We start from the raw sequence: 26,601 nt of genomic DNA on the forward strand, positions 1-26,601 counted from the left end.
GGCTAAAGCCAGGGAGATGGCTGGAGCAAAGTCTGAAGATTTGAGAGACATTTAGAAGGAAGAATAAACAGGAGACAGAAATAGACTGAGTACAGGGGTATAGATGAGAGGGAGGGAAGCAAAGATGATGCCAGATTTTTGGCTTAAGCGTCAGTATAAATGGTAGTGTCCCTTACTAACCTGTGTGCCTTCCACAGTAAGAGGAGCAGGTTTGCTGCAGGTTGGGAAAATGGCCGTGTTTAGTTTGAGTCACCTGTAAGATAGTGTTATAGAGAGGTAGAGAGCTCAGGAAATAAGCAGGAAAATCATTGTAATTCACTCCTCAGAGGTACAAGAACTTTATAGGTTTGCAAAGGATGAAGGGAAGTTGTATTCTGAAACTCATGGAAACTCATGAGGTTAATTAGCAAAGGCAAAAATACAGACATTTAGAAATCTAGAAAGATTTTATTTGAGAGAGCTAATTTAAATGAGGAAAGCAAAGGGAACACAGTTATTTCAAACTGTATACACTTCTTACAACAATTTTATTGTTTTTAGCCATTCCTTTGTAGAAAATAGTGATTAATGTATTATATCATCCATGAACAAAAGTTAAAAAGTTATCTAATATGCATAATCCATGGACACAGACAATAGGGTGGTGAAGGCCCGGGTGGGGGAGGGGAGTGGGGCGGGGAGGTGGCTAAAAGGAGTAGATGTGAAAAAAACAGGGACATACATACGTAATACTTTCAACAATAAAGATTTTTTTAAAAGAAGTTATCTAATAAGCACTTTAGGGAAAGAGGAAATATGTCAATTTTCCTCTTTAATATAAAGAGGACAGGGCTCATAAGTGAGGGGAAATAGATCACTAATGTAATAGTTTTTAAAGTATCTTTAATCTTCTATAGTTTTTCTTAATGTCTTATTAAATGGGATGTCATTTATTCCCTTCCTACTCCAGAGAATTGGTTGAAAATGATGTTATAGCTCCATTTATATGGAAAAATGTTTCACACCAGTCAGACTTATCATTTACTAAAGACCACAGAATCCACAAACAGGGCAGTTCAATTTGTAGCTTAAGTTGCCTTAGTCACCACCATATTCATAAGGGAAAATGAGTCAGACAATGTTCCAGACGGTGTGCTTAGACAGTGGTTTAAGAAGATTTTCATTTGTCAAATTTTCAAAAAATTTCACTATGAGTACTAGATCTGGAGTGCCCATTATTTAGGCAATCTCCTGGAGTCCCCTCACTAGGATGTGAGATCCAGGAAGACTGAGACTTAGTTTTGCTTACTGATGCTTTCCCAGAACTCTGGGGAGTAGTAGATAAATATTAATTAAATGAAAGAACAAATGCTGAGCTGTAGAGTTATCAAATGTGAATAAGACCTATTCTCTACAGCCCAATTTGGAAAGGTAAGTATGGATAATTTAAATATGTTGTGGCAGTTGTAATGATAGAGGAAGCAGAGGAAAGGATATCTTAATTCAGCCAGCACAACACAGAAGCATGGAAATACATGCTTGTTAAGGAACTTTATGTAGCTTGGTGTACTACTAGAATACACCATGAAAAGAAGATGTGACTGAGGGAATTTCATGCTGTGCCAGAAGCTTGGACTTGAACCAATGAAGGTGAAGCAACAATTGGTAGGGTAGTCACAGTGCTAGACAGCCTCCTATTTTATATAGATTATTTGGTTGTTCTCTAGGGAATAGATTAGAGGAAGGGAGACCAGTGGAGATCATTTTAGTATTAAAAAAAAAAGATGGTGAGTTCCTGAATTAACTCAGAGGCCAGAACTAGCATGGGAAGAACATATTCAAGAATACGTAGGAGGTAAAACTGAAATAATTTGGTGATTGGTTTGTTGTGGAAGATGAGGACATAGAAGAGGGGGAGATTGAAGAATAAGAATGATTCCAAAAATATGACTTTGGGTGGATTGCGGTCCTACCTCAAAAAAGATAATATAAGAAAAATAATAGGTTTTGAGGGAAAAGTTACTTCATTTTATCAGACTGAGTGAGAGTGTATGGAATATTCAGGCCAAAGGCTTGGGAGAGAGACCCTGAAGGGAGATTTAGATATGGCAGTCATGAGCATGAAAGTGGGAATATGACCAAGATCCTAAGAAATAGTGTGGGGACTGAGAAGAAATGTGCACCCAGGAAGAACACAACAGAATATCAATATTTAAGGATCCGGCCCTAGCTGGTTTGGCTCAATGGATAGAGCGTCAGCCTCTGGACTGAGGGGTCCCAGGTTCGATTCTGGCCAAGGGCACGTGCCCTGGTTGTGGGCTCGATCCCCAGTAGGGGGCGTGCAGGAGGCAGCCAATCAATGATTCTCTCTCATCATTGATGTTTCTCTCTCTCTCTCCCTCTCCTTTCCTCTCTAAAATCAATAAAATATATTTAAAAAAATATTTAAGGATCGGGAAGAAGATGATGAATCTACGAAGGACACTAAAGAAAGATGGTGAAAAGGGTTATAAGAGAACCAGGTGAATGTAGTCATGTGTGAATGAGTGTTGAGGGAATAACCAACAGTGTCTAACAGAACAGAGAAATTAAATCAGGAAAAGACCAAAATTTGAAAGAACATTTACCACTGATTGAACAGATTCCTGCCTTACCCCCTCTGATAACATTTCATGCATCTGTTCACTTCATTCCCTTTCCTCTAGCTCCACTGCCATCCTCTAGTTCCGTGGTTGGCAAACTACGACTCGCGAGCCACATGCGGCTCTTTGGCCCCTTGAGTGTGGCTCTTCCACAAAATACCATGGCCTGGGCGAGTCTATTTTGAAGAAGTGGCGTTAGAAGAAGTTTAAGTTTAAAAAATTTGGCTCTCAAAAGAAATTTCAATCGTTGTACTGTTGACATTTGGCTCTGTTGACTAATGAGTTTGCCGACCATTGCTCTAGTTCCTTAAACAAGCCAATTCTTTTCTACTGCAGGACCTTTAAACACATTGTACCTTCTGTCTGAGATGCTTGTCCTTTCAACTTTCTTTTTACTTTATTTTTATTGTTGACACTATTACAAATGTCCTTATTCTTCCCACTCCCTTAGTCCACCTCCACTCAGCTCCCGCCCCGCCTCCCCCCTGGCCATCACCACACTGCTGTCTGTGTCTATTGTTAATGCATATGTTTTCTTTGACTAATCCCTTCACCTTCTTTCACCCAGTTCCCCCACACCCCTTCACTCTGACAGCTGTCAGTTGGTTCCATGCATCCATGCTTCTGTTTCTATTTTGTTCGTCAGTTTATTTTTGTTATTTAGATTCCACATTTATGTGAGATCATATGGTATCTGTCTTTCTCTGACTGACTTATTTCACTTAGCATAATAATCTCCAGACCCATCCATGCTGTTGCAAAACGTAAAATTTCTTTAGCTTTTTTTTTTTTTTCACAGCTACATAGCATTCCATCCTGTGAATGTACCACAGATTTTTTAATTCATTTATCTACTGATGGGCACTTGGGCTGTTTCCAGATCTTGGCAATTGTAAATAATGCTGCTATGAACGTAGGGGTGCATATATTCTTTATGATTGGTATTTTGGAATTTTAGGATATAATCCTAGAAGGCAGATCACTGGGTGAAAAGGTTCACCAATTTCTTCCTTCAGTGTTCTATAGTTTTTCAAGTACAGGTCTTTTATCTTCTTGGTTAAATATATTCCTAGGTACCTTATTAATTTTTTCGCAATAGTAAATGGGATTGTTTTCTTAGTTTCTTTATCTGATAGTTCATTATTGATGTATAGAAATGCCACCTGTTTCTAAATATTAATTTTGTATCCTGATACTTTACTGAATTTGTTTATTAGATCTAGTAGCTTTCCAGTAGAGTCTTTAATGTTTTATATCCTATCTAATAAAAGAGTAATATGCAAATTGACTGTCACTCCAACACACAAGATGGCCGCCCCCATGTGGTCAAAGATGGCTGCCCCCATGTGGACACAAGATGGCCACCACAAGATGGCCTGCAGGGAAGGGCAGTTGTGGGTGATCAGGCTAGCAGGGGAGGGCAGTTAGGGGTGACCGGGCTGGCAGAGGAGGGCACGTGGGAGTGAGCAGACCTGCAGGGGAGGACAGTTTGGGGGAACCCAGGCCTGCAGGGGAGGGCAGTTGGGGGAGACCAGGCCTGCAGGGGAGGGCAGTTAGGGGTGACCAGGCTGGCAGGGGAGGGCAGTTAGGGGCAATCGGGCTGGCAGGGGAGCAGTTAGGCATTGGTCAGGCTGGCAAGGGAGTGGTTAGGGGATGATCAGGCAGGCAGGCAGGTGAGCATTTGGGAGCCAGCAGTCCTGGATTGTGAGAGGGGTCCCAGATTGGAGAGGGTGCAGGCTGGGCTGAGGGACACATCCCCCTATGCACAAATTTCATGCATCGGGCCTCTAGTATATAATATAATGTCATCTGTAAATAATGACAGTTTTACTTCCTCCTGCCCAATTTGAATGCCTTTTATTTCTTCTTCTTGTTTGATTATTGTGGCTACTTGTCTTTCCATTTTTCATGTGCCTAGGTAGGTAGATGCTGAACAAGTAATTACTGATGATTATGACATAAAGCATCTTGACATAAGCTAATAGTCAAGATTTTAAGATACTTTGACTTAATTTTATCTATAATAAATATTTTTCATGCTGTCATAATTATCAGAAAATCATACTTCTCAATCAATATCATTTCAAGGCAATATCAATAGGTTTTACTTTATTGATGCATTTTTTTCTTTAAGAAAACATAAATCACATGGTGACATCAATGTCTCTATGTGTTTTTCTGAATAAGTAAGCATTCTTTAGTTCCCAGGGTACTGTAATCTTACGTCTGCCACATTACAGCATAGTTCCCTAGAAGGGTGTTTCCTACTTACATGATCTCACAGTAATAATGACTCTTGAATTATAAATAGCACACAAATCATTTTCAAATTAAATTGCAAAAAATCCTAATTAAATATTGGCATGTGATATCCATGTTAATTTTAATTGTATATGTTATAAGGTCATCCAGTTTCAGATATTTCTAGCCAAAAATAATCTATGACTAAATAATATCCTTGAACAGAACGAAGCCAATGTGAGAACTTTAACAATCTTTTTAGTCTAAATATCTTTTATATCTCTTCCCCTTCTCCTCTCCCTCCTTGCTGCAACTGCCATAGTTCAAGCACTATTTCTTCTTACTAACCTCTCTTGCTTTAAATATCACTGTCCTCAAATGTACTCTGCTGCAGTGTGATCTTCTAGCATGCAAATCTGAACCTTTGACTTCCTTGCTCAGAATTCTACAGGAGCCCCACAGTGACTACAGTATAAAGTCTAAATAATCCAGTGTGAAGGGCCAGGCTCTTCCTGAAGTGGCCCCTGCCTACCTTTACTCTCTTATATGGCTCCCCAAGTGAAGCTCTCCTTGCCTTCCCATCTCTGCAAGTTATTCCCTCTGTCTGAAACGTCCTCTCCCCTTATCTTTTAAGTTTCAGCTGTGTGAAGCTTTGCTGGAATTCCTGGGAAGGCTTAGGATTTCCCTGTCTTGTGTTTCCACCATACTTTATAATGCCTTCACTAAAGCAATCAGCTCATTATATTTTAATATTTGTTCCAAGTCTGTCTCCCTATAGCACTATGCGCTTCTTGAGGGCAGAGGCTGGATCATCCCGTCTTTGGGATGCCTAGCATAATGCCCAGAATGTAAGAGCAATATAAAATATTTGACCAGTGTGTCAGTGAGTGAATGGGTCTGGTACCATTTCCCTCCTCTCAACCAAACACGGCTTCTTTAAATTCCACATTCTCTCAGCAAAGCTCTGCGCTGGAGAGGGAGTGCTTACAGCTGCATGTCTTAATCTGATGATACTCTTTCAAGAGACCACCCATCTGCAGGGAACACACACACAAAGCCTGAGGTTCGGTGAAGCAAAACCTCTGAGGCAGGAAACATATGAAATCACTTGGGATTCAAGAAATAGAAAGAATGGAAGTTAAAAGGAAGCAGGCTAACTCAGAGACAAAAGGATTTGTACATAACAAGAAGTCTGCCCTTGTATTTTTTCAGATAAAACTGGACCTCTCCTTAGTCCTTTCCAGGCCCCTCTCTCCAGCCGCTGGTCTTATCCGTATAAGTCTGCTGGTTCCATAACTAGCAATAGTGGTTTTCCTCGCAGAGGTTTCAGTCAGTTGTCCCGTTTCCAGCAAAACGCCTACCAAAAACATTGCAAAAAGCAGTGGCCAACTTAAGCTTGTCACTTCCTTCAAGGAAATTCTTTGGTGGCATAACCCTCCTCTCTGCCTCCATCAGGTAAGAGGCAAACAGTCTCAAGGCAAGTTGCTCTATTTTTAGGTAACAGAGATGCTGATTTTTCTTCCCTCTATAAATATATACAGGACCTATTTCTATGTGTTGACCAAAGCCTACTTTCCTTCTGTAGATCAATAAATTAGGTCAGGGAGGTTGATAGCTGTAAAAAAGAATTCATACTAACAAAATTCATACTAACAGCCAAATAAATAGAAACAAACAAAAATAACTCAGAAGGAAGGGTAAGTTATTTTTACAAAATTGTAATCACTAACCAGAGTATAAAAGGGAAAATCACTTGGGAGGTTAAGATACATTTTCAAGGACATTGTAAAGACAGTGTTATCAGTGATTCTGGAAAGGGAATGTATAATCGAGATAAAACATATTTCCAAGTAGAAGTTTTGTCCTTTATTCATCAAATAATGTTGTAAGCAGAACCAAACAGAGCAAATCTCTCAGAAAGAAACATATGAAATATAAACACTGATTCACCAAGGGAAATAGATTCCAAATAAGAATTCTGAGAGTGTGCCAGCAAGATAAGAGAAAACTGGGTCTACTAAAAACAGCTAATTTTATAGACTGTTCATTCACAAGTAATTTATTCATTGTCAACTGTGTCAAACACTGTGCTAAGTTCTGGGAGTACTCATTTTAAAGCCATAGTACTGGTCTCAAGGTACAGTCTAGTGTCAAAACAGCAACAATAGTAACAGCACTACATGGTTACAGATTATGAAAAGCATGAGTTCAGAGTGTGGGTTCACATCCTGGCTGGTGCCTGCACACTGTGAGACCTTGGGCAAGTTACTTGACCTCTCTGGGCCTCCATTTCCCTCTCTTTGGAAAAGTGATTATAATATTACTTTTCCTCAGTGTTGTGAGGATTAAATAAGATAACGAAAGCAAACTGCTTAACATAATGCCTGGCACATGGTAAGTATTCAATACATCTCAGCAATAATTAACTTGATTTATGAAATAATGAGGCATATTTGTTGTAATACAGACTTGTGCCCAGATCTTGTATCTTGGCCGAGTGGAGGTGTTGGAAAGTGGGTGCTATGTCTCTGTGAAGAAGTCAGGCGAGGCTTTTCAGCTTTTGAGGTGCAGCTGAAAGCTTTGGTAGGTTGTCAGGCAAAGAAGAGAAGAACATTCTCAGTGGAGGAAGTAGCAGGTCAAAAGGCATGAAGTCATGAGAAAAAGTTATCTGTTGGAAGGTGACTTCATATTGTCAGAGTATGGCCCAAGAAGTCAGGAGATGTGGCGGGAGATGAAGCTGGAGAAGGAGGTGGAGGGAAGAATGTGAGTGGTCTTGGATGCCCGCAAAGCGATTCAGACAACATGCTATACGCAATGGGAAACACTGAAGAACTCTGCATAGAAGGACTCCGACAGATTTGGGCACAGAAATGACAGTAAGGAAGATCTATGTAAGAAAGGGCGAACTACTGCAATGATAGCTAGAAATAACGAGGTTTTGATAGTAGTGGCAGAAGGGACATGTATGAGAGATGTTTAGGAGGTAGTTCAGATAGGGCTTGGTGATTGATTGGCTAGATATGGGGAGCAAAGGGGAGAGGAGGAGACATAGACAATGCCCAGGGTTTTAACTGGTCAACTGTAGACATGGTGGTATCATTAGCCAGGAAAAGAATCTAAGGGAGGGATTAGGACGTGGAGAAAAATGCTGAATTCCATTTTAGATATGTTTAATTCCAGCACCACGACACATCTCTCCATAGTATGGGCCCCTTTGGGACTGGGTGACAAAAAGAAGACAAATAGCCATTTGACTTTCAGAATTTTCATTTTTGTTTTGTTTTGTTCCTCAGTATGTTTGGCAAGGAATCATAGAATTTAGGAATATTCCCATTCAAGCATTACTGAAAGCAGACAATTTACACAAGCATTTAACAACCCCCTCCTCACCCCTCCCCCATTCTACCTTCTGTATCACAACTCATGTCCCATTGTATCCTCGGAAAAAAAAGCAGGAAGAAAGGAGGCTGCTTATGTTTGCTGATTGTCAAGGATCTTTCGTTTTTTAGATTTTCCATGATCTAACCTCCAATAATTACATCAGAGTTTTCAATCATCCTAGACTCCTGGGTACTCCATTCCATCTTATTTCATAGAATGGGTTTTCTAATATCCTGTACTAAAATATCAAATATCCTAAAAGTTGTATAGATTACACTTCTAAAAAATTTCCCAGCAAGGACCCCTTATAAGGGTCATAAAAGTTGCAAAATGCAGAGGAAGAAGCAATGTACTTAGATCAATGACAATTCCACTGTGAGCCATTCACTTTTAACTAGACTCCTTGCTGAAACTAACAAAGACTAGAAAGAATCCATTGAAACTTTGTGGTGTCCAGTTTGAAGGCCAGTCCTCTGAAAGTCACAGCGCTGAGTTTGAGGTGCTTATGGCACATTCAGGTGTCTAATTTTCCATTGTGAAACAAGACCTGGAGTGCAGGAGAGAGATTAGACTCAGAGATGGTTGAAATGGATGAAGCCAAGGATGAGAGACAGAAGGAGACGAGAGGTCAAGTTCAAAGCTCCAGGGAATGCTAGCACTTATTGGGCAAAGTTGGAACATGAACACAGAAAGAAAACGGAAATGAACATGCAAAGAAGTAGGTGAGGTGAGAATTCAGAGTGATGTCATGGGAACCAAGGGAGGTGGTGTTTCAAAAAGCAGGATATTGTGTCAGCAGGGTCAAACTTCACAGATGGATCAAGTAATTTGAAGATAGAGATGTTTCTAGCAATTTCTGTAAAATAAAATTGTTCATCTATATATGTTCTTGTCATGTTAACATTCATAGCTTAGTATTTTGCTTCAATATTCCTGTTTTTGTCCTATTAAGTTGTTTGAAACAGATATACTCCAAACTGCCCAGAATTGTTTGGAGTCTGTGTAAAGGAATTAAGCATGGTGTTAATATTTTATATAATCCTTTATTGATATACAAAAACACTTAATGAACTCAAGTATTGGTTTTTTGCAAGTTATTTAATTTTTTACAAATGTTGAAAAATTTCATTCATTATTCATTCTTTTTTATAACTTTATTTTTATTGTTGACACTATTACAGATGTCCCCATTTCCATCCCCCCCTTTGTGTGCCTCCACCCAGCCCCTGCACCTGCCCCCCCACCACTTCCCTCTGGCCATCACCTCACTGTTGTTTGTGTCTATTGGCTATGCATATATTTTCTTTGGCTCATCTCTTCACCTTTTTTCATCCTGTCTACCCCCTCTCCCCGTCTTCCACTCTGACAGCTGTCAGTTAGTTCCAAGTATTCATGCCTCTATTTCTATTTTTTCATCAGTTTATTTTGTTCATTAGATTCACCTATAAGTGAGATCATGTCTTTCTCTGACTGACAGGCTTATCTCACTTAGCATAATAATACCCAGGTCCATCAGTGCTGTCTAAAAGGTAAAATTTTCTTTCTTTCTTTTTTTTTTGATGGCCACCTAACATTCCATTGTATAAATGTACCACAGCTTTTTTTTATCCACTTATCTACTGACTAGAGGCCCGGTGCACGAAATTTGTGCACAGGGGTGTGTGTCCTTCAGCACAGCCTGCACCCTCTCCAATCTGGGACCCCTCAAGGGATGTCCGACTGCCCATTTAGGCCCGATCCCTACTGGGATCGGGCCTAAATGGGCAGTCGGACATCCCTCTCACAATTCAGGACTGCTGGCTCCCAACTGCTTGCCTGCCTGCCTTCCTGATTGCCCCTAACCGCTTCTGCCTGCCACCCTGATCACCCCTAATCACTCCCCTGCCAGCCTGATTGATGCCTAACTGCTCCCCTGCCAGCCTGTTTGCCCCTAGCTGCCCTCCCCTGCAGGCCTGGTCCCCCCCAACTGCTCTCCCCTGCAGGCCTGGGTCCCTCCCAACTACCCTCCCCTGCAGGCCTGGTAACCCCTAACTGCCCTTCCCTACAGGCCTGGTCGCCTCCAACTTCCCTCCTCTGCCAGCCTGATCACCCCTAACTGCCCTCCCCTGCAGGCTTGATTGCCCCCAACTGCCCTCCCTTGCAGGCCTGGTCCCTCTCAACTGCCCTCCTTTGCTGGCCTGATCACCTACAACTGCCCTCCCTTGCAGGCCTGTTTCCTCCCAACTGCTCTCCCCTGCTGGCCATCTTGTGGTGGCCATCTTGTGTCCACATGGGGGCAGCCATCTTGTGTGTTGGAGTGATGGTCAATTTGCATATTACTCTTTTATTAGATAGGATGGGCACTTGGATTGTTTCCAGATCTTGGCTATTGAAAATAATGCTGCTATGAACACAGGGGTGCATATACACTTTCTGGTTGGTGTTTTGGGATTCTTAGAGGATATATTCCCAGAAGTGGGATCACTGGGTCAAAACGCAGTTCCATTTTTAATTTTTTTGAGGAAACTGCATATTGTTTTCCACAGTGGCTGCACCAGTCTGCATTCTCAGCAACAGTGCACTAGGATTCCCTTTTTTCCACATTCTAGCCAGCAGTTGTTGTTTGTTGATTTATTGATGGTAGCCATTCTGACAGGTGTGAGGTGATATTTCATTGTGGTTTTAATTTACATCTCTTTAAAAAATATATTTTTTATTCATTTTTAGAGAGAGAGAAAGGAAGAGGGATAGAGAGATAGAAACACCAGATGCCTCCTGCATGCCCCCCCACTGGGGATTGAACCTGAAACTCAGGTTGAACCGGTGACCTCTTGGTTCATGGGTTGATGTTCAAACACTGAGCAACACCAGCCGGGCAAGCATCTTTTCATATGTCTATTGGCCATCTGTATGTCTGTTTTGGATAAGTGTCTATTCACATCTGGGATCTTTAAAAGTCAATGTCTTGAAAGACAAAATTTAAAGAAAAAAAGACTAAGGAGATATGACAAAATGCAATGATGAACTGACTGAGTCCTGGATAAAAAAATATTAGAATATTGACTTTATATTAGTACTAGAGGCCCGGTGCACAGATTCGTGCACTGGTGGGGTCCCTTGGGGATTGGGCTGAAACTGGCAGTCCAATGACGCCTGCTCCTGCCTGCTGCTCCCACTCATCCCAGCCCCGCTATGCCTGCCACAGGCTTGCACCCAGTCAGTCCCGATTAGGAGAGAATGGTGCCGCCCCAGCAGTGCTCGCCAGCCGTGAGCCCTGTGTCTGGCACCCGTCAGTCAGCTGAGCAGCGCTCCCACTGTGGGAGCGCACTGACCACCAAGGGGCAGCTCCTGCGTTGAGCGTCTGCCCCCTGGTAGTCAGTGCACATCATAGGGTCTGGTCAACAGTTGATCGGTTGTTCAGTCGCTTAGGCTTTTATATATAGAGATGGTATTACTGTTAATTTTAGGTATACTAGTATATACACCAGAGGCCTGGTGCACAAAATTCATGCATGGGGGTTGGGGTCCTTCAGCCCAGCCTGCACCCTCTCGCAATCCAGGACCTCTCGGGGGATGTCCAACTGCCGGTTTAGGCACGATGTGGGATCGGGCGTAAAACGGCAGTCGGACATCCCTCTCGCAATCTGGGACCACTGGCTCCTAACCGCTTGCCTGCCTGCTTGATCGCCCCTAACCACTCGCCTGCCTGCCTGATCTCCCCTAACCACTTGCCTGCCTGCCTGATTGCCCCTAACCACCTCTGCCGTGGCCCCCATGGCTTTGTCTGGAATGATGTCCAGAAGATCGTTCGGCTGTCTGGTCTAATTAGCATATTACGCTTTTATTATTATAGGTAATACATAGGAAAATGTTCTTATTCCTAATAAGATGCAGAGAGAATATTTAGAGGAAAGCATCATGATATCTAAAACTTATTCTCAAATGCTCAGAGAAATGTATGTGTGTATATATGTACATATTTAAGTATATATATGTATATATATACTATATGTAGTATATGTATAAATATAAAGCTATATTCATACATGTATATTAATAAAACTATGTATGTTCATACACACAACTCGTAGTGTTAAGCAAATGTGGCAAAATGTTTATAATTGGTGAATTTAGGTAAAGGGTATATAGGTATTCATTGTACCATTCTTTGAACCTTACTACGGCTATTTTAAAATAAGGGGACGAATGCTTTATGTTTATGTTGGTGATATCCATTAGCTAAACAATTCCAGATGTAATATTGGGAAGGAGGGAAGAATAGTTTTCAAGGACTTGTCTGCTTCTAAATGTCTGTGTCCATGTATCTGTTCCCGGCAGTGTTCGATGTCCCCTCTCACTACTGCTAGTGACCCCAAACTGAATAACTTCTCAAACAACTCACACTTTCCAAATGCAGTCTTTGTTCATGCTGTTTTCTCAGCCTGAAACACTGTTCTCATTATTTTGCTTGTCAAAATCTTAGTCTTTAAGCCCTAATTTAAATTCTCCTTTTTCCATGAAAGTCCCTTCTAAACCGCCAACTGGAAGCAATGACTTTTTGCTCTGTGGCCCATCATATCTCTCTTGAAACACGTCCTTGTTCTTTTTTGCATTATGGTCACTTATGTGGCAGCTCATATTCCCTACAAGGGAAAGCTTTGTTTACCTCTGCTGCATGGGATGAAATCCAAATTCCTCAGAATAATGTACAAGGTTCTTGTGACTTGGTGCCTACTTCCTTTTGGGTCTTAGGTCCTTCAGTGACCCTCATACCAGAGCTATAATATAAATCAACTACTAGGGGCTCCTGGGCCCTCTGATTAGGCTCCTGAATTCCAAGGCCTACGAAGGAGCAAAGTGCTCACCAAGAGTCTTACGAATTTCTGGGGCCTCGCATTCTCGTCCAACTTGCAATCCTGATTCTTCCAGCCTGCCATACCAGCTGCTTTCCTCTGTGCTTCACCTGATTAACTTTTGCTCCTCCTTACACTTTAGGAAAACAAAACCAAAACCTTTCCTGCAAAGCATTCATGAGTGTAGCTAACTTTTGAAGGAAATGAAGGAAGCTTTAAATTTTCATGATGTTACAATTTTCCTGCAAAGTAAGCATTCATCTGCCTTTGCCCCACTGAGGCACAATTACTCCACCTTGTTGGTTCTTCATTCCTCTTTATTTTTTCTGTCCTCTTTCCTTCCCTCCCAGAAGTAAAAGCAGGGCACCAGCCAACCCCCAGGACTTTTATCCCAAGCACTTAACAGGGTATTAAAACAAAACCAAAATAAAGCCCCACAGTTTTCTCCTTAAGAGAAATTCTTGGGTCAGCTCTTCAGATATTTAAAAAAATTTTTTTGTTATTGCCCTGGCTGGCATTCTCAATGTTTAGAGTATTGGTCCATTCACCAAAGAGTCATGGGCTTGATTCCTAGACAAGGGCATGTTTCTTGGTTGCAGGTTTGATCTGCCCCGGTTGGGGTGCTAGTGGGAGGCAACCAATCAATGTGTCTCTCTCACTTCAATGTTTCTCTCTCTCTCTCTCTCTCTCTCTCTCTCTCTCTCTCTCTCTCTCTCTCTCTCTCTCTCCCTCCCTCTCCCTCTCCCTCTCCCTCTCCCCCTCTCCCTCTCCCTCTCCCTCTCCCTCTCCCTCTCCCTCTCCCTCCCCCTTACCCCTTCCACTCTATCTAAAAAATCAATGGAAAAAATATCCTCGGGTGAGGATTGACAACAACAACAAAATTATTATTCATGCCATGCTGTATAGTTCCCTATACATGCCATATTGTTTTAAATCTTAATGCTTTTGCAATTCTGACCCTTCTGCCTAGAATGTTTCCTCTCTATAGTTTTCTTGGCAACTTATGATTCTCCTCCATGGAGTCTTCTCTAATCCACAGTGGCTGGCCTCATCATCCCTCTATGGTACCACCACTGTGCACAGTATTTACCTTTTACTGGGTTGTAATAATCTGTTGTATATGCCTATTTTCCATGCCAGACTGTGGGCTCCTTGAGAGCAAATACTGTACCTCATTGACCTTTATACTCCCAGTTTCTACCCCAGAGCCTGATCAGTATAATAAATACATGCTAAATATACAGTATATCTATCAAATGAATTTGAATTAAGAATGAGTGTATTTTGCCCAGACCTGAGATTTAAGACTTTGTAAAAGTATAAAGAAAGTCTGTAAAATGTTGGAACCATCACTTGTTTCAGAGAACACCTCCTAATTTGGAGCTTTTACGAGCCTCATGGTGCCAAGTAGAACATTTTACCTAGCCGGTTCTGATTTCTTTAAGTCATTAATCTGAAAAGCTTCTGAGTCAGAAAGCCATGAATAAAATGAACCCTGCACACACCCGACAGAGGATTAAACCCTCAAGCTGGGTATGTGCTCAGACTGGGACTCGAACCTGTGTCCCATTGGTGCACGGGACTATGCTCCAACCAACCGAGCCATACTGGCTGGGGCTAGGTCTGGCTTCTTTTACTGAGCATAAGGTTTTAAATGTTCATCTATAGTAGTATGCATCAGTACTTTTTTATTGCCAAATATTCCATCGTATGACTATAACACATTTATCTTTCATCATTTGAAACATTTGGCTAGTTTTACTTTTTTTCTCTAAATGAATAATGCTGCTAGGAATATTTGTGTACAAGCTTTTGTGTTGACATATATTTTCATTTCTCTTGGATATATAGCTAGGAGTGAAATTGCTGGGGCATATGGTAACTCTATGTTTAACATTTTGAAGAACTGCCAGACTATTTTCTAAAGTGACTGGAGCATTCCACATTCTCATCAACAGTTGAGTTTTAATTTCTTCTCATCCTCACCAAGATATTTTATTATCTGTCTTGTTAAGAACAGCTATCCTAGTATGTATGTAGTGGCATTTCATTGTGGTTTTGATTTGCTTTTACCAAATGGCTAATTATGTTAAGTAATAAAATTTTGAGGTCATACATTTTTTTTTAAATATATTTTATTAATTTTTTACAGAGAGAAAGGGAGAGGGATAAAGAGTTAGAAACATCGATGAGAGAGAAACATCGATCAGCTGCCTCCTGCACACTCCCTACTGGGTATGTGCCTGCAACCAAGGTACATGCCCTTGACCAGAATCGAACCTGGGACCTTTGAGTCCGCAGGCCGATGCTCTATCCACTGAGCCAAACCGGTTAGGGCTTGAGGTCATACATTTTAATGAGAAATTATAGTGATAAAACAAGGAATTCTATTTTAATATTAGTGAATATTAATTTTTAGTGATTTTCAATAAAGTGGTAAAAAGAATGTAGATTGTTAAATGTCACAGTTAGCAAGTGTACTTAATTTCCAATTCATCTTAAAAAAATTCTAACTTGGCTACATAATAAATATAGTAAAACATATTTAGCTACTATCAAGTACAGGGCAAAAAGAAAAACCTTGCATCTTTTACTTAATATTTTTGTTCAAACAATATGGTTTCTGTTGGGGGAATACCTAAATCCAGTTCTTTTAACATGAATAAAATAGCATCCATATCTGGAACACAGACCACATGTGAATGGCTCCACAGGGTTTGGTCATTCTTTGTTTTGAAACAAGGAGGCAGAAAACATAATGTGTTCTTAACAAAAGAATTTATATTTGTAATAAAATAATTAAAAGAATAAACAAAGTGATTTTATTTTGGGGTGGTGTACAAAAATGTTAACTGAAATTAGATATTGCAATTTAAAGTGGCTTTGTTTAATAAGAATTCTAAGCACTTTCCCCCTTGATCTGGATTTTTTATGTGCATCATTTAAAAAAAGAAACATAATATTTTCATAGTCATTTTAAATTATGGTCCAAATGTTGTGTTTAAGATCATTAAAATGTAAACCAATCCTGTAAATAAAATTTTAAAGGAGAAATTCATATACTATTTTTGGGATTTTCCCTGCCAGCCAGTTCTGGGACAATAGAATGAGAAGAAACTCTCCTTGTCCACCTAATCTAGGAAACATATCTTACAGAATTATAAAAGTAATGTGATCCTGATTGCAAACCGGAGGATGGCCTATATAAGGCGCATTAATCAGTTCATCATCTGAGAGTTATGACAGTTTATGGGGGAAGTACTGAGAAGTGGGAAAGCAAAACCACTCATAAAAAGTTTAAGGGCTGTCTTCAGAGAATTGCAAGTAAAAACCACAATGAAATATCACATCACACCAGTCAGAAAGGCTATCATGTGAAAGTCAACAAATAACATATTGTTGAAGATGTGGAGAAAAGGGAACCCTCATGCACTGTTAATGGAATGCAAATTGGTGCAGACACTATGGAAAAGAGTATGGCGCTGCCTCAAAAAACTAAAAATAGAATTACCATATGACCCAGCAATTCCACTTCTGGGTATTTATCTGAAGAAAATGGAAACTAATTTGAAAACATATACACACTCCTATCTTCATTGCACCGTAGCCAAGAATTGGAAGCAATCTAAGTGTTTATTGATACACACACACATGCACACACACACTCAATGGAATATTACACAGCAATAAAAAAATAAAATCTTGCCATTTGCAAGAACATAATGGACCAAGTAGGTATTAGGCTAAGTGAAATAAGTCAGAGAAAGACAAATACCATATGGCTTCACTTAAACATGGAATCTTAAACAAACATAAAATGAACAAACAAAACAAAAACAGAATCATAAAATAGCAATTAAAACCGATGATTGCCAAAGTGGTGTGGGTGTGGGGATGGGTGAAAAAGGTAAAGGGGAATATATATAGTCAATAACGTTGTGGTAAGTTTGCACAGTAATAGATGATTACGACTTAGAGTGGTGATCACATTGTAAGGTATATGAAGGTTGAATCACTATATTTACACAAGAAACTAATCTACACTAATAAAAGAGAAAGATGCAAATTGACCATACCTTCCTGACACCCACCAGCCAATTAGGAGTGAGTATGCAAATTAACCCAACAAAGATGGTGGGTTAATTTGCATATGCAGGCATTGAGCAGCTGGGGGCAGGGCGGGATGCTTGCATCGTCGCCATGGTGACGATGAAGGCGTTCTGCACCACCCCAGCAGCTCTGTGCCTCTGGGCAGCGTGGGAAGGCGGGAAGGCGGAAAGGCGGCTCTGGCTGAAGCGAAGGCAGTGCCAACAGCCAGGAGAAGGAAGGCCCATTCTTGCACAAATCTTTGTGCATCAGGCCTCTAGTATTATATATAAACTATAATTAAATTTAAACTGAAGAGGGCAATCTTTTTTTTAAAATAAGAAGAAAGAAAGCTTTTGAACTGAAAAAGAAGTGGGCTATTGATGAATGTTTATCTGTCCACAGGCCTTCATATAAAGATCTGTTCTCTCTTTTCAAGCAATTAAACATAATAAAATCAGCTAAAGATTTTTAGGTGAGACAAATAAGAATTTATTGAAAAACAGATTCATTAGCCACATTAAATATCTTCAAAATAAAGGTTTGAGTTTAGGGGTCTTTAAGATTTGTATTGATTTAGATAACATTTACTTGGAAATAGGTAACAAGATAAGGAGTTTTCTGGTCCTGGGGTACTGTGACACTTTTTGCAAAAACATTAGATAGAGATAACCTGAAATTTTTATTTAATAATGTTGCCTAACTAAAGTTATTTTATGATTTGCTAAGTATAAAGAAATAGAAGACAGAAGCTAAATCTTTTTGTATGAATGGCTATCTTATTGGAAATATATCTTCTATCTAGACTATAACCACAAAATAATCTTTACATTAAACATTTTTAGGGTTTGTGGACACTTTCCAGACATAAAAAATTAAAGGAACTTTCTCTATCTGAGTGTTATCAATTCACCGATTATGGAATTCAGGTAAGATAATTAAGTTATTTTGATAAAGAATTAAAATGGAAAATTAAGCACAAATTAAATAAACTTTGTAGGTCAAAGTGGGAAAAATGGTTTGGAAATATAACTACATGTATGTGATCTTGGTTGAGACAAGATCAATTCCTAGGATAAATAGGTATAGGTAGACATTTTACTTGGAGAAAGATGAAATGCAATATGGTAAAAGTGTAAACTTATAAAGGTGTTCTGCATATAGAAATGTTACATAGTCTAACCATGAAAATTGGGCGAGTTTGAAAAGTTATACCAGGTACTTAACAATTAGGAACTTAAGTTACTCAAACACAGTGGGTAGCATATTTTACCAGAATGGAAACATGAGGTAAGTAACTGGATATTATAAACAATTACATGTTCAATTAGTACTTTAAAATCTCATGAGAAAGGTAAATTTCCTAGACCTGGCCTTGAGGTATACCTAGGAAGTCATAAAGTAGCTACTATGAGCAAGTTACAACATTAAGCATATCAATGTACTGTTGTTACAGTAGAAAAAACAGAATCACATATTATACCTGTATTGAACTAGGATAAAATCTGGTTAACTATTAGTAAATCATGGAAGGTAACATTTTAAAAGGGAACCAATAAACTAGGAATGGGTAAATGTTAAACACTGGAAGCTCCATATAAAGTTTCCTGAGAGTTCAAAATCCCTGAGACTTATGAAAACCTGGGGCTAAACTAGGAAAAAAATTTTAAAGAAAGAAACTTATTGAGGTAAAAGGATTTATCCAAGTGGAAGATAGCACAAGTGATAGCTGACAAGTCCACAGAGCATGGCAAACTTGAAGCTGTCTCCCATGAGTCTGTAAGCTTCTTTACAAGAAGTTCTAAGATAACTAATAGGAGAGTGTTAAAGTATTATATAAACTGGTGAGTGCTATAGAGGGTGCCAGATCAAACAGTGCTATAAACTTTAGCATGTAATTCTAGTTTTACAAAAACGGAGAATAGAAATGGAGGACTGCTGCTTTAAATGGTTAACTGACAATATGACTTAGTGAGGAAAAATTGTTTTCAAATTATTTTGATTATATTTCATTTTGTCTGGACAATGTAATGGTACTTAAGGGAAAAATGTAAGAAATCTTCTTTAGGGGCATTAATGTCAAGCAATGTCAATTTCTTCCAATTCCAGACCCTGGGTATCAAGGTTCTAAGAAGTTCCTATGAAATGTGCTTACTACTATATTCAATTGTATAAAGAATTAAAAAGAACAAACATGCCCTAACTGGTATGGCTCAGTGGATAGAGCATCGGCCTGCAGACTGAAAGGTCCCAGTTTCAATTCCAGTCAAGGGCATGTATCTTGGTTGCGGGCACATCCCCAGTAGGAGGTGTGTAGGAGGTGTGCAGGAGGCAGCTGATCGGTGTTTCTCACTCATCGATGTTTCTAACTCTCTATTCCTCTCCCTTCTTCTCTATAAAGATAAATAAAAATATTTAAAAAATAAAAAAATAAAAAGAACAAACACTATCCTTCAAAACAAAGATCACAGAGAGGTCAGCAAGTTCTATTTAGGACAAGATTGTAACTCTACAGTAACAAAAAGGGTTACAAAACATTTAGACACGTCCTAGCTGGCTTGGCTCAGTGGATAGAGAGTCAGCCTGCTGACTGAAGGGTCCCAGGTTCGATTCTGGCGAAGGGCACATGCCTGGGTTGCAGGCTTGATCCCCAGTAGGGGGCACTGGGGACGTGCAGGAGGCAGCTGATCAATGATTCTCATCATTGATATTTCTATCTCTCCTTCTCCCTTCCTCTCTGAAATCAATAAAGAAATATGTATATATTAAAAAAACCACAAAAAACATTTAGACATATGTAACCTACTAGGAGAAAAAGCCAAAAGGTTCCTCTAAGAATAAACCATGATTTACTAGTAAGTATTGCAGCTCATTTAAGGATTAAACATGCATTTACACAAAACTTTATCCATGAATATGATTTAGTCAGGCTTTCAAAGGGTCTTTGACAAGTTGATAGAGCAAAGGTTATTAAAATAAAAGTTAAATATTAATATTTTTAATACTGAATTATATTTCTTAGATGGTAATCAATTACATTTGACCAATAACTATGAATCATTCAGAAGAATTGAAATCATTCAGAGTGTTGAAATGGCCTCTTAATATGCATCACTTATTAATTTTTAAAATGCTCCTTTGGATGAGAGAGTGCTGATTAAACGCTGAGGCTAAGTACCAGGAAGCCAGTATTTTCTGCCATTTCTCTTTTTGTCTATGGGTTCCAGTCATTTTTATTTTCACTCTTTAGAGCCTGAAAATTAACCTATTTTTAGGTACTCTGAGATATTTTAGATTAAAGCATTTACCCATATGCTAACTATATAGTCACACAGCTTAGTTTAGCATAGCTTTAAAAAAATGTAATCTTTTGCCCTGGCTGGTGTGGCTCAGTGGCTCACACACGCGAAGGGCTGCAGGTTTGATTCCTGGTGAAGGTGAAGGGCATATTGCAGTTTCAATCCCTGGCCCCCATCATGGTGCGTGTGGGAGGCAACCAATTGATGTGTCTCTCTCACATGAATATTTCTCTCTCTCTCTCTCTCTCTCTCTCTCTCTCTCTCTCTCTCTCTCTCTCTCTCCACCCTCCCTCTCTTTCACTCTCTGGAAAACTTATCTTCAGGCAAGGATTAAAAAAATAAATTAAATAAATAAATAAAATCTTTTAAAATAGGTGTATATTCATTTTCAGTGCACTAAAAGAAAAAATGGGTGAATACAGGAGCATAGAAATATAGAATTATTTAATTATTAGTTGCACAAAATCAGCTGTTCTATTCAAGTTAACAAAAATTTTTTTCTATTATCCCCTTTTCCTGCCTTTGGGGTGTGTGTGTGTGTGTGTGTGTGTGTGTGTGTGGTGGCTTTTCTCCAGTTTTACCCCTTCCAAGGTTCACACTTCCAGGCATGTGGTAATCTTTCTCCACTGTGCCTCCTCCAGCCCAATTATTAAGTTTCAAAATAAGACAAAGGAGGTGGGGAGGAGAAAGTGATGCATAAAGTCAATTCCACAATTCCTTATCTAGATTTACAAGAGAGAGGAAGGGAGTAACATAAGGTGATTAAATTGAGATGTTTGCATTATCTACAATTTGTCAGGAATTTTTTTCTTGTTATTTATAAAAGGTAACTATAGGAGATTCTCTTTTTATTATAAGACATTGAAAACTTTTATTTTACATAATGATTTAATGAGAAAAACAAGGAATTAAACATTTTTACACTGGTTAGGTTTTGCAAGAGTCATGAACTACCTCATTTTAGTGTTTTACTGAAAACCACAACACATGCAGATTGAGTGTGTGTAGTCCCAGTATTGACTTTTTAGGATCTGGTTTTCATTACTTTCTTCAACTTGAGTTTTTTTCCTAGAACATTAGACATTCAATGATCATATTAAATTAAAATTATTTGGTGCTCTTGAAGACACACATTTTGGCATGCTCATGGATTTGAAGAATTAACATCATTAAAATGGCCATAATACCCAAAGCAATCTACAGATTCAATGCAATCCCTATTAAAAATACCAATGGCATATTTCACAGATCTAGACAAATACTCCAAAATGTATATGGAACCCAAAAAGACCCCAAGTAACTGCAGCATTCTCAAGAAAGAACAAAGTTGGAGGGATCACAATACCAGATATCAAGTTATACTACAAAGCTACTGTAATGGAAACAGTCTGGTACACCCTAGGCCTAGCCGGTTTGGCTCAGTGGATAGAGTGTAGGCCTACAGACTGAAGGGTCCCAGGTTCGATTCCGATCAAGGGCACATACCTGGTCAGGGCTCATGCAGGAGGCAACCAATCGATGTGTTTCTCTAACATCAATGTTTCTCTCTGTCTTTTCCTCTCTCTTCCACTCTCTCTAAAAATCAATGGGAAAAAATATCCTTGGGTGAGGATTTAAAAAAACAAACAAACAAACAAAACCTGACAGCCTACTACTGGCACAAGAACAGGCATATAGATCAATGGAACAGAACAGAAACCCCAGAAATTGACCCAAGCCATTATCGTCAATTAATATTTGACAAAGGAGGCAAGAACATACAATGGAGTCAAAACAATCTCTTCAATAAATGGTGTTGGGAAAATTGGACAGATACATGCAAAAAAAATTGAAACTAGCCCACCAACTGAAACCATATACAAGATTAAACTCAAAATGGATAAAAGACTTAAATGTAAGTCATGAAACCATAAAAATCCTAGAAGAAATCATAGGCAGCGAAATTTCAGACATCTCTTGTAGCAATATGTTTACCGATACTTCTCCTAGGGCAGTGGTCAGCAAACTCATTAGTCAACAGAGCCAAATATCAACAGTACAACGATTGAAATTTCTTTTGAGAGCCAAATTTTTTAAACTTAAACTTCTTCTAATGCCACTTCTTCAAAATAGACTCGCCCAGGCCATGGTATTTTGTGGAAGAGCCACACTCAAGGGGCCAAAGAGCCGCATGTGGCTCGCGAGCCGCAGTTTGCTGACCACAGTCGTAGGGCAATGGAAACTAAGGAGAAAATAAACAAATGGAGCTGCATCAAAATAAAAAGCTTCTGCACAGCAAAAGAAACCATTAACAAAATGAAAAGGGAGCCCACTGTATGGGAGAACATATTTGGCAATGATACATCTGATAAAGGGTTAATATCTAAATATATAAGGAACTCATACAACTTAACAAAAGGAAGAGAAACAATCCAATTAAAAAATGGGCAATAGACACTTCTCCAAAGCAGACATACAGATGGCCAAGAGACATATGAAAAAATGCTCAAAGTCACTGATCATCAGAGATGCAAATTAAAACGACAATGAGGTATTACCTCACACCTGTCAGAATGGCTACCATCAACAAATCAACAAATGACACATGCTGGAGAGGATGTGGAGAAAAGGAAACACTAGTACACTGCTGGTGGGAATGCAGACTGATGTAGCCATTATGAAAAACAGTATGGAGTTTCCTCAAAAAATTTAAAATGGATCTCCCATTTGACCCAGTGATCCCACTGCTATAAATATATCCTAAGAAACCCAAAACACCAATCAGAAAGAATGTATGTACCCCTCTGTTTATAGCAGCACAATTTATAATAACTAAGATCTGGAAACAGCCCAAGTGCCCATCAGTAGATGAGTGGATAAAAAAAAGCTGTGGTACATTTACACCATGGAATACCTGGCAGCAGTAAAAAAGAAGGATCTCTTACCCTTTGAGATAGCATGGACAGACCTGGAGAGTATCATGCTAAGCGAAATAAGCCAGTCAGAGAAAGACAAGTATCACATGATCTCACTCATATGTGGAATCTAATGAACAAAATAAACTGATGAACAAAATAGATCCAAAGACATAGAAGCATGGAACAGACTGTTGAATCTCAGAGGGAAGGTGGGGGTGGGTGGGTAGGAAGAGATCAACCAAAGAACTTGTGTGTATATATGCATAACCCATGGACACAGATAATAGAGTGGTAAAGGCCAGGGGCAGGCTAGAAGGGGTCCATGGGGGGTGGGGGAGGGGAAGGGGACACATGTAATACTTTCAAAAATATTTAAAAAATATATGAAAGTTAGATATAAGGGCAGAGGGGAGAGAGGACAGCTATTTAGATTAAAGGTAATATAAGTTGAGAGGTCTTTGTTACCGTCCACAGAAGAGAGGATGGCGGCTTGAACAAGGGCAGTAACAGTGTGGTTGGAGAGAAGGGAATGCAATGGAGAACTTTTAGGTGGCAAAATCCATGATACTTGACAATTTGGATGCGGACAGGGGTGAAGACATGGTTAAGGATGATTACTGACATCTGACTTGCCTGCCTGGGAGTTTGTGGAACCCTCATTTTCAAGCCCTTTCCACAGCCAAGTCACGTAGCCAGGGCTATGAACTACCAAGTCCTATTCAGCATTTTGGCATTTATTGTGGCACTTTCTCTTCTTGTAAGTGATTTTCCCTGTGCTTCCTCTAAGCTCTCTGTAACCCTCTACTTGTGTAAGTCTTTTAAGCATTCCCTCTCCCACTCTCTCCAAAGGCGTGTGGTGGCTGCAGGCAAGCTAAGGGAGCTCTGTTGGAATTTGTTACTGTTTTTACTCTATTTACAGGTAATTTCAAGAATGTCATTGTTCTTCAAACTCAAACATGGCCTCCTCTTAGCTTTTATTATGAAAAAGTATCTCTAACAGATAAGGATATCTGTTTTTTAAAGCCCCGCAACTAGAATGCAGTGGGTATATTTATAATTATGTGAGAAATAAGAGGTATGTGGTAGAGGTTTAGCCTCATCTACTCTTCTGTATTTTCTGTCTAGTTTGTATTCTTCACAAACTGGTTTACTGATATCTTGCAAATAGCATCACTGAGGAATTTTAAGAGCCTAGTTGTAGCCTGGGTTAATGTCATGTTCTCTGATGATCACAAAGGTATCTAAAAACTTTATTTATGGGGTATAAGCAGCAGCAGAGATGCTAGAACCTCTGCATCCCTCGTTGTTCTTTCAGAGTCCCCTCTTTTTTGAGACCCTCATTCTTGCCTTAACTGCTTGGACACGAGATAACAAGTTCCTTTTCCCGTTTAATCTTCACTGTGTTTTAACTTCTTTTATTCATTCTCGGGTTGCAAACTTTTATTTTTGCTTTTTATTTGACCCTTAATTTAATAACAGATTATTTATCTTGATTTACAAATAGAAAGGGAAGTAGAGAAGATGGATCAAGGAATAAGGGAGGGTGGCCGTGTGGGGCAAATCATGAGTCACTTCATAGTTGGGAGAACAGCAGAGCAAGATCTATTGCTATTTATTTATTTGGCTTTCAGCCTGACCCAGTACTGCTCAGTAAGTCAAGCAGTTCTACAGATGTGGGTCTGCTCCACGCTGAGTCCAAATGGGGACTGAGAGTTCAGGGATCTCAGTCCTGTATCCTGAACTACCTACTCTATAAAATTGAGACCCTTATAATTAGTGTGGAGAATCTACATGGACACTCAGGTCAGAAGGTCTAGGAGTACCCACCTCACTCAGCAACAGTCCTGAGTCCTCCTCCCCAAGAACGGTTTATGGCCAGTCTGTTCTGGACATCTGTCTTTAGAGCAGTGGTTCTCAACCTTTCTCATGCCGCGACCCTTTAATACAGTTCCTCAGGTTGTGGTGACCCCCAACCATAAAATTATTTTCGTTGCTACTTCATAACTGTAATTTTGCTACTGTTAATGAATCATAATGTAAATATCTGTGTTTTCCGATGGTCTTTAGGCGACCCTGCTAGCGGTTCTCAGGTTGAGAACCGCTGCTGTAGAGCTTAAGACCATCGGAAAACACAGATATTTACATTACGATTCATAACAGTAGCAAAATTACAGTTATGAAGTAGCAACGAAAATAATTTGATGGTTGGGGTCACCACAACCTGAGGAACTGTATTAAAGGGTCGCGGCATGAGAAAGGTTGAGAATCACTGATCTAGAGTGTAAGAAGAGTTGGATTTATGTCTTGCCCTAACATTCATGTTGAATTCATTCTTGTCCAAACAGCAAAAACTGGATTACTCTCCAGGGATTCTTTTCTGATTTTAAACTCTTATTTTGAATCACTAATTTTTCTGACTAGTTATGTTTATGCAAGATTCTGATCAATTAATTTCATAAGTTGATAGACTTCACCTCCTAGTGCTTAACCACAATTGATTTTAGAGGCCTTTGACACATACTGACTTATAATGCCAAGGATGATGTGTTGACTCCACATAGCAACACTTTAAAAAGCCAACATGAATTTCTATTTGGTTTCTAAGATTAAATCATTCAAGAATTGTCAAAGCATTAGATTTCAATAACTCCACCTCTTCTCCAGGGATAGTTAAAGCAACACACGTAGGATCCCTTTCCAAAATGGCCTTAATCCTTGGCCTTTGAGATGGTGGATGCTCTGAAATCTCCTGTATGGAGAGATGGGACATCTGGAGGTCTGGATACTTCATCTCTTGGCCACACTGCTCAGGAAAATTCTTTACCTTTCCAATACTCCAGGTTACTGTTAGGAATTAATTGACTAAACTGTCTGTGATAAAGATCCCAGAAGGTCCCAGGTACAGAATAATTTTATAGAGTCTTGGTTGAGGGAAATAAGGAATCCCTCTGGTAGAATTAAGAAATGGGTATCTGGTATCTTAAGGAAAAAGCAACTCCCACAAAACCTGAAACAAGTAAGAGCTTTGTTACAGAAATCTGTGCTATCCATGCTAAGAATGGTCTCCTAGAATTTATAATATAACAACATACACTTAAGAGACCCAAGTACCCAGAATCAACTGAGAATCACAAACTCCTACCAAGATACCTACACATTATTTTCCCTTCAAAGGCTGTGAACAAAAGAAATAAGCTTGCTGTTCTCTGTTGCTTCTCAGAGTAGTGTGTTTCCAATTGCAGAG

At 39.5% G+C, this 26,601-nt stretch overlaps 1 protein-coding gene across 1 annotated transcript in view; it reads left to right on the plus strand.

The window, feature by feature from the left end:
* FBXL13 (F-box and leucine rich repeat protein 13) overlaps positions 1-26,601 on the plus strand; it is a gene marked incomplete at its 3' end in the record, with an annotated part of 168,686 nt that overhangs the window by 123,959 nt on the left and 18,126 nt on the right. The window contains exon 18 of the mRNA XM_080665207.1: positions 18,007-18,090. Coding sequence (XP_080521333.1) covers positions 18,007-18,090 — 84 coding nt within the window. The remainder of the gene's footprint in view (positions 1-18,006; positions 18,091-26,601) is intronic.

This window comes from Plecotus auritus (genome assembly GCF_963455305.1).
Source record: "Plecotus auritus genome assembly, chromosome: 4".
Lineage (NCBI taxonomy): Eukaryota > Metazoa > Chordata > Mammalia > Chiroptera > Vespertilionidae > Plecotus > Plecotus auritus.